This window comes from Haemaphysalis longicornis, unplaced genomic scaffold (genome assembly GCF_048455015.1).
Source record: "Haemaphysalis longicornis isolate Haplotype H1 unplaced genomic scaffold, Haemaphysalis longicornis Haplotype H1 scaffold_7, whole genome shotgun sequence".
Classification (NCBI taxonomy): domain Eukaryota; kingdom Metazoa; phylum Arthropoda; class Arachnida; order Ixodida; family Ixodidae; genus Haemaphysalis; species Haemaphysalis longicornis.
The window spans coordinates 178,678,408-178,694,068 of NW_027526422.1; the positions used below are offsets into that span (position 1 = coordinate 178,678,408).

At 52.8% G+C, this 15,661-nt stretch overlaps 1 protein-coding gene across 3 annotated transcripts in view; it reads right to left on the reverse strand.

The window, feature by feature from the left end:
* The window catches only part of LOC144147288 (uncharacterized), a 181,524-nt gene that overhangs the window by 77,797 nt on the left and 88,066 nt on the right, over positions 1-15,661 (reverse strand). For all 3 annotated transcript variants that reach the window (XR_013317882.1, XM_077679386.1, XM_077679385.1), the window contains exon 2: positions 3,946-4,026. Coding sequence is in view for 2 of the 3 variants with exons in the window: in XM_077679386.1 (XP_077535512.1) it covers positions 3,946-4,026 (81 nt within the window). In the remaining variant the exon portion in view is untranslated. The remainder of the gene's footprint in view (positions 1-3,945; positions 4,027-15,661) is intronic.

The window sequence follows — 15,661 nt, forward strand, 5'->3', positions numbered from 1 at the left end:
AAAACGTGTTCGAAAATTCGCGTGTTGATTAGTATATTCTAATGGTAAAATCCATACTTCCAAAATTAGCGATAAAATATCTATTTTTTGCGAGAAGCTAGCCGACTCGATCGACGGGCTTTCCTCTGCTGGATATAACTGCAAGAGGAGTACATGTATTACTAAGTAAGTATGAACTCACTGTACCGCTTGCATCCCGTTGGTTTTCTTGCTCAAATCATTTGTGTTCAACTGCAACTTCTGCGCATTGACTGGTTGTGTTTTATGCTGCGCGCTCCGCCGATTCACACTGCCACAGCGCTGCCATCACCTTAACAAAAGGGTGTGAGAATGCTCAACACTCTTTTTTTAGGGTGTTAAGCGTCCTCAACGCCCTTTTTTAATGGTATTGAACTCAACACCCTTTTTTCGTCCGTACACCCTTTTTTTCCAAAACACATATTAATGGTGTTAGCCATGCGACAATATTTTTACACCTTTTTCTGCCAAAAAGGGTGTAAAAAAGTTTAGGTGTACCTTGTTGCGTGCAATAGAGTGAAACCACTAATGTCCTTTTCTCCCGTGGCATATTACCTTCATTATCGGGTTTCCCATTTGGTGGTTCCTTGCGATTTAAAAAATTGTAAACAGGCAAGAAAATATCCGCAAATTCACATGGCAAGTTTGTAAAGGAAAGGCATCGTTCTCCACCTTTCTATTGTAGCGTAAGCTACACTGGCCGAGGTTGAGCAGTTTCGCATGTACCCCGAAGGGCCGTGCTGCGCAAGAGCTAGTAGCATTGGATTGGATTAGATTGGATTAGGATTGTATAACATTGGACTAAATTGATTGTATTGGATTGGATCGGAAATCCAATCCAATGGGAGTACGGGTGTGTAGAGAATTGGGTCTGCACATCCACCGGTCTGCGCGTTCCAGATGAGTGACGTCATAGCCACGGCAGCCGCACTGGCACCGGCGTGTGCTGTGCGCCTCCGTTGCGCAGTAGCCAAGTCTGACGCTCCACCGGAGCCGCTTGATAGCCGTTTCGCGTTGCTCCTGGAGAGCCGTGCTGCGCATGCGCGGGGAGCAGTGACTGGACTGGACTGGACTGGACTGGACTGGACTGGACTGGGGTGGAATGGATTCGATTGAATTGCTGAACTTTAACTCACGCTGCGTATATCCTGGTATAGCCGAGATAAGCCACTGCTATTTTTTGTGCCTCCTTCGCAGGAGCGAGACAAAGTGATAGCATATTTAACAAACAACCGACGACTCTGGATGCAGCGTTTACTGCACTAGGCAAATAAGAAAGCTCAAATAAATAATTCCTTAGTATTGTGCAGCCAAAAAGAAATGTTCCGTCGCATGCAAGGTTTCTCTTAAACAATGGTAATCCCTAAGTTCAAAGCAAATGCATATATGTATATAAAGACGTATGTTCAGTTAAACAAGGATGTAACAAACCTCTATGTAACGAACTCCTGGATTTAGCGAAGTTTTTCGATTCCCCATCGCCAGCCCCGTAGAAGCCCATGTGTTCACGACCTCTATGTTACGAAGGCATTGAGATGGTTAAACGCAATGTAACAAATTCGCTACGCGGATGACTGATTGTTTTTAACGCGAAAGTGTTTTATTCCCGGATACACGAAGACTTCGCTGACGACATATCCGTCACGAAAGTGACGTCAGTACAATGAAGCAAGCGGCCTGTAAAGGGTGCACCCCAGCACACAGGGTCTTCTTGCGGGGAAGCAACCTTTAGTACTAAATAGTACGTTACACTTCTGGTTGTTCGTTTTCAGGTTTTATACTTAGCACGAAAGTGTTTAAGCCGTGATACCCCAAGGTTTCACTGATGTCATATCCACCCCGGAAATGACGCCAGTACCCCTTTGTCGAAGCGACCCAGCAGCAGGATGTCGCTCGCTAAGCACACACAAAAGATAGCCGCCGACCCGCGAATCATGCTGAGCTGCAGATTTCGCTGCACAGTTCACTTTCGTGTTTTGCTGATTCCTATGACCGAAGAATCAACCGCAGTTTTTTTGCACTTTCTCTAAAAAATCGGTTGTAGAAATGCGCTAATTTACGTAACTACAAATGCAAACTACCGTGCTTTTCCACAGTGTGTGTGTGTGTGTTGCCAGTTAGGTGGTGCTAGGCCTGCCTGTAGGCATGTGGTCGCCCGTCTCTACTGCCATCTGGGTTGCCGGTTCGTCGGTGATCAGTTCTGCTGCCAAGAGGCGAAATGTTCCAGACAAGCTCGCAATTTTAAATGCCCTCTCCACCGGTGAGAGAGAACGTCGGCGCTTGGCGCCGAATCCCATCTAGCAGAATTTCGAGTGCGGAAAAGAGCGTCAAACTCACGAAAAGATGCACGCTTTGCTTATGTTTGGGCCTTCAAACGAGTTCATGCACCGAAAAGTGTCAAAAGGCAGAAGTGATATGTAAGTTACGTTTGTGAACGCGGGGTAAATGACTTTACTTCTTTGGAGTGCCGTGTAGCGAATCAGCTCGTGGGAAAGCAGCTGGCTCAAATCACGCAGTTTATCACTGTGAAACAAATCCTTGAAGGGCGAGTTCAACTTCACTTTTGTATAACAGTTTGGTTGCGTTTCTGCTTCATTCACGCAAGCTTTTCTCGAAACCTACATGTAATGAAACCCTGAATGTAGCAAAAAACTGGGAATTTTTTTCAATTTCGTTATATCCGGGTTTTGTATGTATATACAGGGTGTCCCAGCTATCATGCACCAAGATTTAAAAAAAAGACAAATGGCGTAACTCGAAGACAACCTAGTGCATAATGTTTGCAGTACTGTGAACAAGCAGACAGTAGTCATCTCGTTAATGAGACCTACCTAATTAATTGTAATTAATTATCTAACTCAGGAATTACTGTCCTAATCACTAAAGTGTCAATGAGGCACTTGTACGTGGTACCCACGCGGGGCATCTAACTGCGGTATTTTCAGCGACGAACTAATTGCGTACTCATTTATTCGGACTCATAAAGAAAACCCGCGAAATATCAAAAATACCACGTGACGGCGCTTCCGCGCGCATTGTAAAGCAGCGTGCCCAAATAAGCTGATTGAAAGCAACTGCTTCGCGTGTTAGCCGCCCGAAGGGATAGCGCATCACCTTGATAATGGCATACGTGGAAGGAGCAGCAACAGCAAGATTCGCGGGGCGCGTGTGCCGATAAGGCCCAAACTCGGTCGCGATTTCTTCTTTCTTTCTTTTGTTTATTTCACTCTGGCTAACTCAGAGGCAGCCTGTTTGAGGGCGTTGCTTTACGATGCGCGCGGAGGCGCCGTCACTTCATATTTCGCGGGTTTTCTTAACCAGTCAGAAGAAATGTGTACGCAATTAGTTCTTTGCTTAAAATACCGCAGTTAGATGCCCCTCCTGGGTACCTACATGTGCCTCATTGATACTTTAGTGACTAGGACAGTACTTCTCGAGTTAGATAATTAATTAAATCTCATTAACAAAAAATACTGCCCACTTCTCCACAGAACTGCAAACATTACGCACTAGGTATTCTTCGACTTACGCCATTACTCTTCTTCTAAATCTTTGTGCATGATAGCTTGGATGTAGCTATAGGGAAAGTTGTTTTTTTCGTATTTCCCCGCAATTCAGCAACGTTTCTCCTTACCGGAGCGTATTCATAGATTCCGATTCAGATTGCATATTTTTCACCAAAACGGTGTACATGTAAAAAATGGTGAAAAAATAGTTGCCGAAACGAAACTGCCATATAGCAGCTTGACTGGGCTCCGGCAACCGGGTTATACAAAGGTACAGGTACCGTGCAGGGTACCGTGCAGGGTTACCGTGCAGGGTACCGTGAAAAGTACGGTGCAGGGTTATCCAAAGGTACAGCAACACCACCGGCGATCGACTCGCATCTCCAGTGAACAGCTTGAAAGTGAAGGGAGGAGAACTTACGTCGAGGTATACATGCACACCGTCTCCATTCCTTGCCTCGCTGAGTTTTTCCAGTATGGCGACATCCCGGATGACGACCTCCTGTGGAAAAAACATTTTAAATATATATCCCTAATAATCGCTGTGAGTACGCTGTGTTGCAGCAACTGCCGATACGCAGCGTGAACTGGCACGAATTGCGCCAGCACGTCTTCAGGAGCAGCAATCGAACAATTGGTGATGTACCAAAAGGTAAACACCTTCTCCATCGTAAATCTATCATTCTAACTTCTTCCAATGCGGCCTCCATAAGGTGTAGCAAAAGACTCGCCCAGAGGAAGCCTAAACGAACGTTCTAGAAGGCAACTTTAGATCTGCTATAAGGCATTCATCAGTTCACTTCGTTCATCATTCTGGCATATGAATATACGAAGCAAGCGCTTTGTCCGCAGCCTGGTTTATTCGCTTGGCGAGATCGTTTAGAACAGCTAGTGCGTAGTTCGCGTTTCGTGCTCTCTGTGTGGAGCCACCTTTTCGAGCCAAGGACCCTTAGAGCAATTCGAGAAAATATTTTAGTTGCTATCGTTCGCAGATTTATCTATCAGTTTGAGAATCGCAAACTCAGCTGAGGTTGCAGAGGTTAAGTTTAATGTACACGCAAAGTGAACCACATGGCACTCCCACTCATGTGGGTCAAACTACGAAAAAGGCAACAAAAAAGCCAGACAATTACACGCCTATATGCATCGTCCCATTTTTTCCAAAAAGTTTGGAACGAATATTTCATCACTGTTTCCAATTTTTTGGTTTCGAAAACACTCTGTAAGAAGAGACTCTCACTATAACTTTTATTGAAAATAGATCAACCGAACGCGCAGTAGAATACGTCGTAAACAAATTTGGGCTACCCCTTCGTACACCACACACTTTCGTCGACATTAGCAACGCGTTTGATACAGGCGGATAGCCAGGATTTTTTTCGCGGGGTGTGTCTAGGGTTGCATGCGGCCGCTCCATAGTTTACAATAAAGTTGTGTATTACTGTTTTTGATACAAGGTTAAGCTGCAAACTAAGCCTATGTCAGGATTCTGCATGGAGCTAATTCCCTCTGCAAAACAGGACGTGATGCACGCTCGAGCACCTCGCGGAGGCATTACGTTCTATGTGATTACTCGCTTTATATCAACGGGTGTATTACAACGAGTTGTGACATACACAATAAAATGATGTAGTCCATAAAAGTGAATTTATGCCATTTAGTTTTTGTTCAACATAATTGATAAAACGAAGATTTTGGTCACACGATTATTCTAGGTTGCCGCAGCTAGAGTGGTTAGATAAGATACGGAGTACCACCACGGAAGCACACAAGTGAGAAACGGTGGCCATTTTGGTATTTATCAGTGTTGCCGGATTGCCGCTTCTGCGGCCTCACCGCTAACTTTGACGGGGTCATTTGTAAACAACACTGATGAAGAGGCAGCAACACGGCCTCTTCGGACAAAATTCTGCAGCTGAAATGTTACTTTGACGCTCTTTAATTGGTTAGTCACAAACTTATATTAAGCTGGGTTCACGCAGAGCTTGGAGGAAATGAGACACACTGAGGCAGGCGAAAAACATTAGCATTTAGTTTAATGGGGTCCCTCAGTGGGGCGGACTTCCTCACCAGGTTGGTCGGAATCGTTCGGGTTTCCGGGGTGGTCAAACGTCGACGGGACGCCGACAGGCCAAGTGGGTCTCAGGGCCAGGAGATGGAGGCAGTTCGGGGCCGGTGGCTCGAAAGGTCTGCACGGTGAATCCGAGGGCAGAAACGGGAGGCAGTATCGGACCGGTAGTTCGGCGAGCTCCAGTTGTAGGCCGCGGTCACGAAGGGCAGGCCGGGCAGGAAGGGTAGCTCGGCGGGTTCGAGGTGTAGACCAGGTCAGGAAACGCTGGCAGCGTGCGGGCTCCTGGGAGGGTCGCGCTTTCGGATTGCTCCTATACAGCTGCGTCCGAATAGCAAGACGGTCGCCCCAAGTCCAACTCCGATCCTCTCCGTTCGCTCCTCTTTATATCCTCCTCCTCCTACGTCCGAGCAGCGGCGAGGAGGAGGGCAAGAAGGGCTGGCTACAAGCGGCGGTGAACGACGCGGCTGTCCGCGCACCCGCCAAAGACGCGTCAATCGAAGGGAAGCTTGGCTCGCCCCGAGGCAAAAAGGAAACATCTATCCTTTGCGATGCTGCCGCGTGTTCCCACGGGAAAACTTGCGGCCAAAGTTTTTCCATCTGGCTCGGAGAAGTCGGGACACACACACGACCGTCACACTGCGAAGCAGGTCATCTGTGATGAGCGTTCGGAACGACGCCGGTCGCGCGCAGCTGCAGAGCAGAGAGAACTGACATTACCACAGCTGAACGACAGAAAACACATGAATAACAAAATGGCGGTGCCCATGAACCATCGCAGTGTAAACAAATGTCGCGTGACGCGAACTGACCAATGATCTCATCCAAGTAGAACGCACAGCGGGAATGCCATCTTTACCAAATGAGTTTCACAAAGCGATAGTGAAGGTGAAACATTCTCTGAGCATGTGCATAGATGTCATGTTGGGTGTTTCGGGTCACTCAGCGTTTCCGTTGGGTTTGTTGAGTGGTCGGTGGCTCTGGACTTTGACTGAGTTGAAGTGACTTTTAAGTTGGGATTTTTGAGTTTGACTTTGAATCAGTTTCTAAGGGAGGGAGCTTCGCGTTTTCACCCTCTGCCTGCTAAAAAAGGTTTCGATTTTTCTCTTGTTGCTTGATTAGTTCAGAATTGGGGACGCGAGGTAGCGACGCGCTGGGTGAGCGTGCGGATCCGTGTCTTTCTGAGTTATTGCGATAATTAGTCGATTTGGCAAATAAAGCTTGCGACGCTGACCAACTCCTGTTCCAAGAAATCACGTAAAACGAGGCCTCACGTACGGCTACATCCAAGCACCAATGGGCGGCAATGGCGCATCCGAACAACAGCCGAACATCCAATGCCAACTTTAAACGTCCACTGTACGTCCACTGTGCGTGCAGGTTTGTACGCGCATTTGCGGTCTTCCAGTGTACGTCCAGCAACGGATGTACAAAGGACCGAATGCCCGAAGGATATCTGCCCGTAGACGTACCAAAGTACCACTAAGCATCAAATAAAGGCAAAAATAAATATATTCGAAAACGTTTATTGAGCATAAAACTGGGTGGCTTTCTTATTCCACATAGCCGCGATCCAGCGCAGCTCCCTGGGCACGAGCGATGAGGGGTTCTTGGTCCTCGAACCGTCAGCTGGCCAGCTCGTGGTCCCACTGCTTTGTGGATGGGGAAGGGAGGGGGTTTGGCGCGTAGGGGCATTCCGAGATCAGGTGGTTGGTGGTGTGCGGGAAGGACAGTTGTAGGGCTAAGTGGAGGGAGAGATGTAGTGGAGGATCGAGGGGTTGTATAATGTGTTGGTCTGTAGACGACGCCAAATCCGAGCCGCCTGTGTGCTGAGGGATGGGTGAGGAGGCGGGCATTGAAGCCGTAGTTGGCGATAGTGATCTAAGATTTCAGTGTATCGGGGAGGGACCGGAGGATAGGTGGAGGGTTCGGAAAGGCCCTCTGGTGTCGCCGAAAACGCCCTGAATGTAAGAGCGCGGGCAGCGGCGTGTGCCGCCTCGTTTCCCTTGAGGGTAGAATGGTTTCGTGTCCACACAATCTGGATGTCGGGGGGATCCTTCATTGAGGGTAGAATCTTGAGCCCTGAGGGCGAGATGTGGCCGGTACAGTGGTTGCGGCACGCCTGCACGAGTCTATGAGGATTGCCACGTAGTTGGAGGAAGCTGTGGTTGTTGCCAGAGCGATGCCTGTCTCCTCAGCCGTCGTGGTGCTTGCGTGGAGAAGGCTGATGGATGTAATATTAACCGATCTGGAGTCGACGGCAACCAGTGCGTGAGCAGGGCGGGATGTATACGGAGCGACGTCCGTGTATCGGGTGTACGGTGTTGTGACATTCGTCTCGCAGAAGGGTGACGCGGGCCTGTCTTCTGCCTTTATTGAAGGAAGGGTGCATGTGTTTGGGGATGGGAGACAAGAAGATATGACCGCGGAGTGACAGAGGGATACGCTGGGGTGTGTCTAAAGGCAGAGGAGTGGTGTAGCCTAGTTCGTGCGTCCCGTAGGGGTGAGGGCAAGGCGTGTGATCTGCTGGACCGCCTGTGCTTCGAGGATCTCACAGAGGGAATTGTGGATACCTAATTGCAGAAGGCGGGCAGTAGGCGTGAAGGCGGGGACGCCGTGGATGGTTTTGTGCGGTTTCCCGATAAGGGCGTCTAATTTGGCATGTTCCATTGGTTTGAGGTTGACGTAGGGAGTACCATACGTAATGCGACTGATCAATAGGGCTTGAACAAAACGGCAGGTTGTGACAAGTGTGGGGCGCCCCCAACCCTGATATTCGTTGGCCGCTAGGTCCAGTGGCCCCACCAGGCTCGGTGGGCAACATTGTGTGTGGCCGGACCATGGGCCGGACAATAAACACCGCCGAGCACAGCAGCTCGCGGTCAGTCACCGTCACCACCAGCACGCTGCATGTCGTCACTCGGCTGGAGGGTACCCCTACCCTCCCAGGTTCACGAACGCGGGGCTAAATCGTGACACTGGCGACGAGGGAAGAAGGCCGCTGAGCGGCCGAAGCCACCGAGAACGCAGAGACACCGCCCCTTCAAGCCAGCCGCCATTACGCCATGCCGCTGTACGGGAGGCTCGAGCCGTTCGAGGGTGAAGGGTCCGCCCTGCCGGTCTACGAGAAACAAGTCGGCGTGTTTTTCCGGGCGAACGACACTCCCGAGGCAAAACAGCGCGACATTTTCCTGGCCACCTGCGGGACCCGCGTCTTGATTTGATTTTGATTGATTGTATGGTTTAACGCGCCGACGCAACGCAGGCGATGAGGCGCGCCGTAGTGGAGGGCTCCGGATTAATTTTGACCACCTGGGGATCTTTAACGTGCGCCGAAATCTCGTACACACGGGCGTTTTTGCTTTTCGCCTCCATCAGAAAAGCGGCCGCCGCGGCCGGGAATCGAACCCGCGACCTCGTGCTCAGCAGCGCAACGCCTTAGCCACTGAGCCACCGCGGCGGGTGGGACCCGCGTCTTCGCTCTCCTGCTCGACCTGCTCAAGCCGGCCACGCCGCATGACAAGTCGCTGGGTGAGCTGCTCGCCACGTTACGCTCTCACTACAGCCCCGCTCCGTCGACGTTAATGGAGCGCTTCCGCTTAAACAACCTGAGCCGCCGAGACGGGGAGACGCCCGGGCAGTTCGTCGCAGCGCTGCGAGGGTGGGCGAGCGGCTGCGCCTTCGGGGAGCAGCTCGACTCGCTGCTCCGGGACCGTTTCGTCTGCGGCATCAACGACCCCGCCATGCAGACTCGACTCTTGGAGCTTCCGGACCCCATGCTGGACGACGCCGTGAAGGCAGCGCTGGCGATGGAGGCTGCGGCCAAGGACGCGGGCGAGATAGCGCGTGCGGCCGGCTCACCGTCGGCGGAGGCGGCGGCGAACAAGACGGCGACAAGACAAGGCAGGTGCGGTCGGTGCGGTGGTGACCACCCCCCTTCACAGTTCCAGTTCGCGCAAGCGGAGTGCTTTGCGTGCGGAAGAGCTGGGCACATTGCTCGGGCGTGCCGAGTGGGGACGGCGGACGGAAGGAAGCAGCAGCCGGCGTCGAGCACAGGTTCCGCGCTAGCCCACGGTCAAGGTAGTCGGCGCGAGGGTAGGCGGCGGGGGCGTGCGGCAGCAGCTTCGGGTGCAACGGCTAGGCTTCACGTCGTGGCCGAAGACCCGCAGATTTTCGACATGTGGCACGCGGGCACAGGTCAGCCGTCGGTGCCATCATACATGCTGACTGTCTAAGTCTGCGGGCGCCCCATCTCCATGGAGCTGGACACAGGGGCCAGCGTGTCGGTCATGGCCGGGAAAGCGTTCAGACGCACCTTCCCTGGCGTGTCCGTCGAGGCGTCGGGCGTCATGCTGCGCAGCTACTCCGGACAGCTCGCCCAAGTCGAGGGTCAGGCCCAGGTCAGCGCTCGCCTTGGCGACAGGGAGGCCACCCTGCCCCTGTACATGACCAAGGGGTCGTCACCGACGCTGCTGGGCCGGAACTGGATCCAGGCGTGCGGCTGCCGGAATACCAGGAAGCAGTGAGTGCGGTGGAAGACGTCCCGAGCCTCCTGACCAAATTCAAGGCCCTGTTCCAGCCCGTGGTGGGCACATTCACCAGCACGGCGGCAAGCATTCATGTGCCAGAGGGAGCCCGGCCCCGATTTTTCAAGCCGCGCTCGCTGCCATTCGCCCTGAAGGACGGGGTAACCCAGGATCTGCAACGGCTGCAGCGTAAGGACATCCTGGTTCCCGTCAAGTCTTCAGAGTAGGCCGGTCCCATCGTGCCAGTCCTGAAGCAAGACGGCAGTGTAAGGATCTGTGGGGACTTCAAGGTTACCATCAACCCCGTCGCTACCGTGGAGAAGTACCCGCTGCCACGTATTGCAGATCTCTGGTCGGCGCTGTCCGGGGGACAGAAGTTCACGAAGCTAGACCTCAGAGATGCGTACCAGCAGCTGGTGCTCCAGGAGTCGTCCTGGAAGTACGTCATAATATCGACAACGCTGGGACTCTTCCAGTACACGCGCCTACCGTTCGGCGTGGCCTCAGCACCTGCCATTTTCCAAAGGGAGATGGACAACCTATTCAGGGGCATGAGGCACGTGGCGGTGTACTTGGACGACATCCTGGTGACCGGTACAGACGACAAGGACCACCTGCAGAACCTACACAACGTCCTGGCACGATTGCAGGGTGCCGGGCTGAAGCTTAAGCTGGAGAAGTGCATTTTCTTGGCCCCCAGCGTTGAGTACCTGGGCCACGTCATTTCCCAGGCAGGCCTAGCCCCAGCACCCCGCAAGGTTGAGGCTGTGCTCAAGGCGCCCAAGCCCCAGAACAAGAAAGAGCTGCAGAGCTGCCTGGGCCCTTGCCGGAGTCTGGGGCTCCGGTCTTCGCCAGGAACTTCCGGCCTGGTCCACCCTGGTCTGCCGGGCACGTGGTCTCTCCTACCAGTGCGTTTTCGCTGCTCGTCCGCATGTCGGACGGGACCACGTGGCACCGGCACGCTGACCATGTGAAGCCTCCCCTGGCAACCTCATCCACCCCTTCAGGAAGCCAGCAGGCAGGGGAGCCAACTACACCGACCGCTGCCAGCACAGTACTAGGGGCTGGTGCTACTCGCGCCACTGCGGCGCCACCTGCAAGTCCGGTGCCACCTGCAAGGCTGACGGATGGTGCAAGAGTGGCACAGGCGGCACCCAATGCTGCCTCACCTGCATCGGCACCTGTGTTCAGGCGGATTGCGAGACTACGGAGACCGCCGGACCGTTACTCGCCGGGGTGACAGGTGTTGTTTTGTGGTTGCGTTTGGACGAACAAACTTGGAGGTGAGGAGTGTGACAAGTGTGTGGCGCCCCCAACCCTCGCTGCCCCCAGCTGGCCAAACGGTGATGTCATCCACGTAGATGCTGTGGTGCAGGCCCGGGATGCGTTCCAAGAGGGGAGGGAGCTGGAGCATAGCCACATTGAACAGAAAAGGGGAAATGACTGACCCCTGAGGTGTGCCTTTACTGCCCAAGGGCATGGGATCCGATTCAAGGCCTTGGACCGAGAGAGATGCTGTGCGACCAGTAAGAAAGTTGGTAATGTACTGGTAGGTGCGGGGTCCCACGCGAAGTTGGTTAAGCCCGGTCAGTATGCTTTGATGAGTGACATTATCAAATGCCTTGGTCAAATCGATGCCCGTGATGACTCTTTACCAGCAGCATCACATACGCCACCCCCTTTCTGAAGTTTACCCAGACCGAAATGGGACGCCTCCAATGCATCATCAGCAAGGCGGTCAAGCTGGCCATGGGTATCCCCCGTCACACCTCCACTGAGAAGCTTCTCAACACAGGGACATACAACACCTTTGAGGAGCTTGTTGAAGCCCAGCTTGTTGGCCAACTCCACCGCCTGGCCTCTACACCAACGGATCGCTCCATCTTAACAAAACTGGGCATCTCCTTTGCTACGCAGCACGGAGATAAGGTCAGTTTGAGCGACTCTCTCCGGTCCCGCTACAGTGTGGCCCCCATCCCGCGGAACATGAATCCTGCCTTCCATCAAGAACGCCGCCTTGCCCGGGCCAAGGCCTTACACAAGGCCCATGCTTCGCACCCCACTACCCTGTACGTCGACGCAACGGAATATCCCGACCGTGCAGCCTGCGTCGCCGTAGTCGTCAACTCCCGAGGAGACTCTGTTGCTTCCTGCTCGGTCTCCACGCCTCACCCTGAAGTTGGTGAAGAAGTCGACATTGCCCTGGCCCTTACAGCTGCCCCGGCCACTGCAATAATCTCCGACTCGCAGATGGCTGTTCGGAACTTTGCGACGGGTCGTTGTATCCCCCATCACCGCACGCATACTGCAGACAGCACATTGTCCACGCCTGATATGGACACCGGCCCATTCGTCCCTTCTGGGTAACGAGCTGGCTAACGAGGTAGCCCGAGATTTCTGCTGCCGGGATGCCTCGGATGCTGCCTCTCCACCTCGGGCGGGAAGGAGGGATCGCCTGGTTAGGTATCGGGACATAACACAGCACTACCGCCTTAGTCGGACGCACTTCCCCGGCCCCGCTCCCACCTTAAAGCGTAGGCAGTCTTTCCAGTGGCGTCGGCTGCAAACTAACACCTTCCCACATCCCGCATTGTGCCACCTCCACTTCCCCACGCGATACTGCCACACGTGCACATGGTGCGGCGCGCCTTTCGCTTCCCTCCGCCACATAGTGGGCGCGTGCCCCTCCAAACTCCCTCTCCATGCTACTCTGTCCCTGCCCCTTACCACTCTAGAGCAATGGGAGGCTACGCTGCTCAGCTCCGACCCACAAGTGCATGAGTGTGTAATCCAGCTGGCCGAACTCGCCGCTAGGGCCCACGGGCTCCTGCGCGTCGACTAGGGGACTGTAGTGTGCCGGTGCTCCCAGCCGGCGCCTCTTTCTTTGGATGAATAAAGTTTTCATCACCACCACCACCACCACCACCCACAACCCTGATATTCGTTGGCCGCTAGGTCCAGTGGCCCCACCAGGCTCGGTGGGCAACATTGTGTGTGGCCGGACATTAAACACCATAAACACCGCCGAGCCAGAGCACAGCAGCTCGCGGTAATCCTCCCTGTTCTGTGTCGCGGTCAGTCGCCGTCACCACCAGCACGCTGCATGTCGTCATTCGGCTGGAGGGTACCCCTACCCTCCCAGGTTCACGAACGCGGGGCTAAATCATGGCACAGGTGCCTGGTTCTTTTAGGCCATGGCGTTGGGTGCAGATTCTTCTGAAGAGATTTGTGGGCTGGGTGACTGCGACATGAAGTTGTGGGAGAATCGCCGCCCCAGAGCCGTCTGCGTGGGACGTCACACCAAGTATCCGTAGCGAGGGTACTTAGGGAACGGGTGTGGAATCGATCATGACAGACGGTTCCGGAATGAATTAAGTTTGGAGGTCGGCCTCGGGTACGGGATCGAAAAACGAGGAGCGCGGATTTATGGGGAGCACATGTCAGGCCTGTTGCACGTACCTCAGTGCACAATCAAAGGCTTGCTTGAGAACGTTGTTGCTCTCCGGGGGATTCAGTGTTTGTCCAGAACGTAAGGTCATCGACATATAAAGCGTGATGAAGGTTGGGGATGGCAGAAATCTGGGCTAAAAGTTGGAGAAGGGCTGTGTTAAAAATGAATGGAGAGATTACAGAACCTTGTGGTGTTCCTTTGGGCGGAATAGGGAAAGGGTCAGTCTAGACGGGGCCAATTCGGAGGGCTGCAGTGCGGTTCTTGAGAAGGGCTCGGACGAAGTTGTATGTGGCCGCCTCGCAATTGTTTGTTTGGAGTCCATGCGGTATTGCCGCACGCGTGACTATCAATTGTACATCTAATGCAAGTATTGAACTGTCTTGCGTTTTGCTTGAATTTTCTAATTTGCTCTTTAAGTTATGAACGCACATCTTGGTTAGATAGTTGTGCTCGAAACCCAAACATGATGGGAGGATAGAGGTCATTGTCCTCCAGGAATGCCGCAAGTCGGGAGTGAACGAGATGCTCGAAGAGTTTAACCCAGGCAATACGACGAAGATTGTCTCTGGAGATTGCTTTGTGCGATTTCGGGATGAGGGTGGTGTCGGCGTAGCGCCACTAAGGAGGGAGAGTGCCGGCTACCCAGTTTGTTGAGGATCGAGGGTAAGGAGGGAGTTGAGGGTGTTTTTCCCAAGATTCCGTGAGGTCTTGTTGTTTATTAGATATTTTTTAGGGATGCTATTGCGCGTAATGCGGGCGAGGGCCTGCTTCAATTCTTGAATCGAGAAGCTAGGGGCATCAAATAAACGCAGGGTTCGCTGTACCCATGCATGTAGTCGTCAGATGGAGGAGCTGACGTGTTTGCGAGGGACCAAGCAACTTAATTCGTGCGTAAGATATATGTCCAGAAGGGGGGATGGGGGATGGGGGTAGTTATGAATCACAAGTTGAGTGTGGTGATACGTGGTAGACTTGGACGGTTTTGAGCCCAGAAGATGTCTCAGCTAGAGTACGCCACGCACGCTTGGTGCTAATTAAGCATACCTTGATTCGTCGCAGAATAAGCGCTAATTTTGGGGTTATAGTGTTCGAGCGTATTCAGCGATGCGGCGCTTTAGCGAAACAAAAATTTGCTCCGAATTTCAATTAAAAAAGCGGCCTCATTGTTGATTCTTTTCACCTGCACATTTGTGTTGTGTTGTGCTGTCGAAGAGCAGAAATAATGAAAAAGAATAGTAAAGCAAGTTTACTGTGCTCGGTAAATCGTGTGTTCATGTGTACTTGTTTACAGGTTAGTGCGGTGCCATGCTCTGCAGTGTTCCTTCGTGGGAAACAAGCTTCATCGTTGTACGCAATTACATTCTGTAACAGTAACATCTAAACATGTCAATATATGAGGTGAATACCTTAACACCTTGTTGCCGTTATTTAACCTGACCACGGACGGGCTAGAGCGGCGTCGCGCGCCCGCCGCCGCTCTAGCTAGCCCGCCCGTGAGTCGTGACCGGACAAGGCGTGCTGGGCGCAGCCCTTAAATTTGCCGCCCGTCTCTAGGCTGAGCCGCGTCGCCGTCGTAACCGATTGAATGATGGCAAGACCGAGTAAGGAAAGAAAGCAAAGAAGCAGAGTGTCGCGAAATTGAGGGCGGTTCGCTGTGGCGGCAGGAGCACTCTCTGAAAGTGTGCGGTGCGCGAGGGGAGGCTGTGTTCTCACGAGACGCTCGTCTGCGCGACGCTGGCGAAAACGCGAGGGGGCCCATCGACAGAACCCACGAGTGAGTGCTGCCTCAGCGTACTGATGTTGCGCCCAAATATCGCATTAGGGAGTATCGTAATCGCCAGCCAATTTTTCCATCTCTTCATTTTTTCAGCGTGCCAAGCCCGAAATATAAAATCATATTTCGCTTCTGTAAATTCACTAAACATCCAAAATAAATCCAGTTTCAGAGATCTGATTTTACGTACGGAAGTGTTAAATCCGGACGTCCCGTGAACACATATTCTATGGGAAGCCACTCCAGCAACGAAAGCTGGAGTGGCTGGAGCGGACGTCCAGCGGACGCCGGAACCTAAATGAACACCGGACAGCCGGC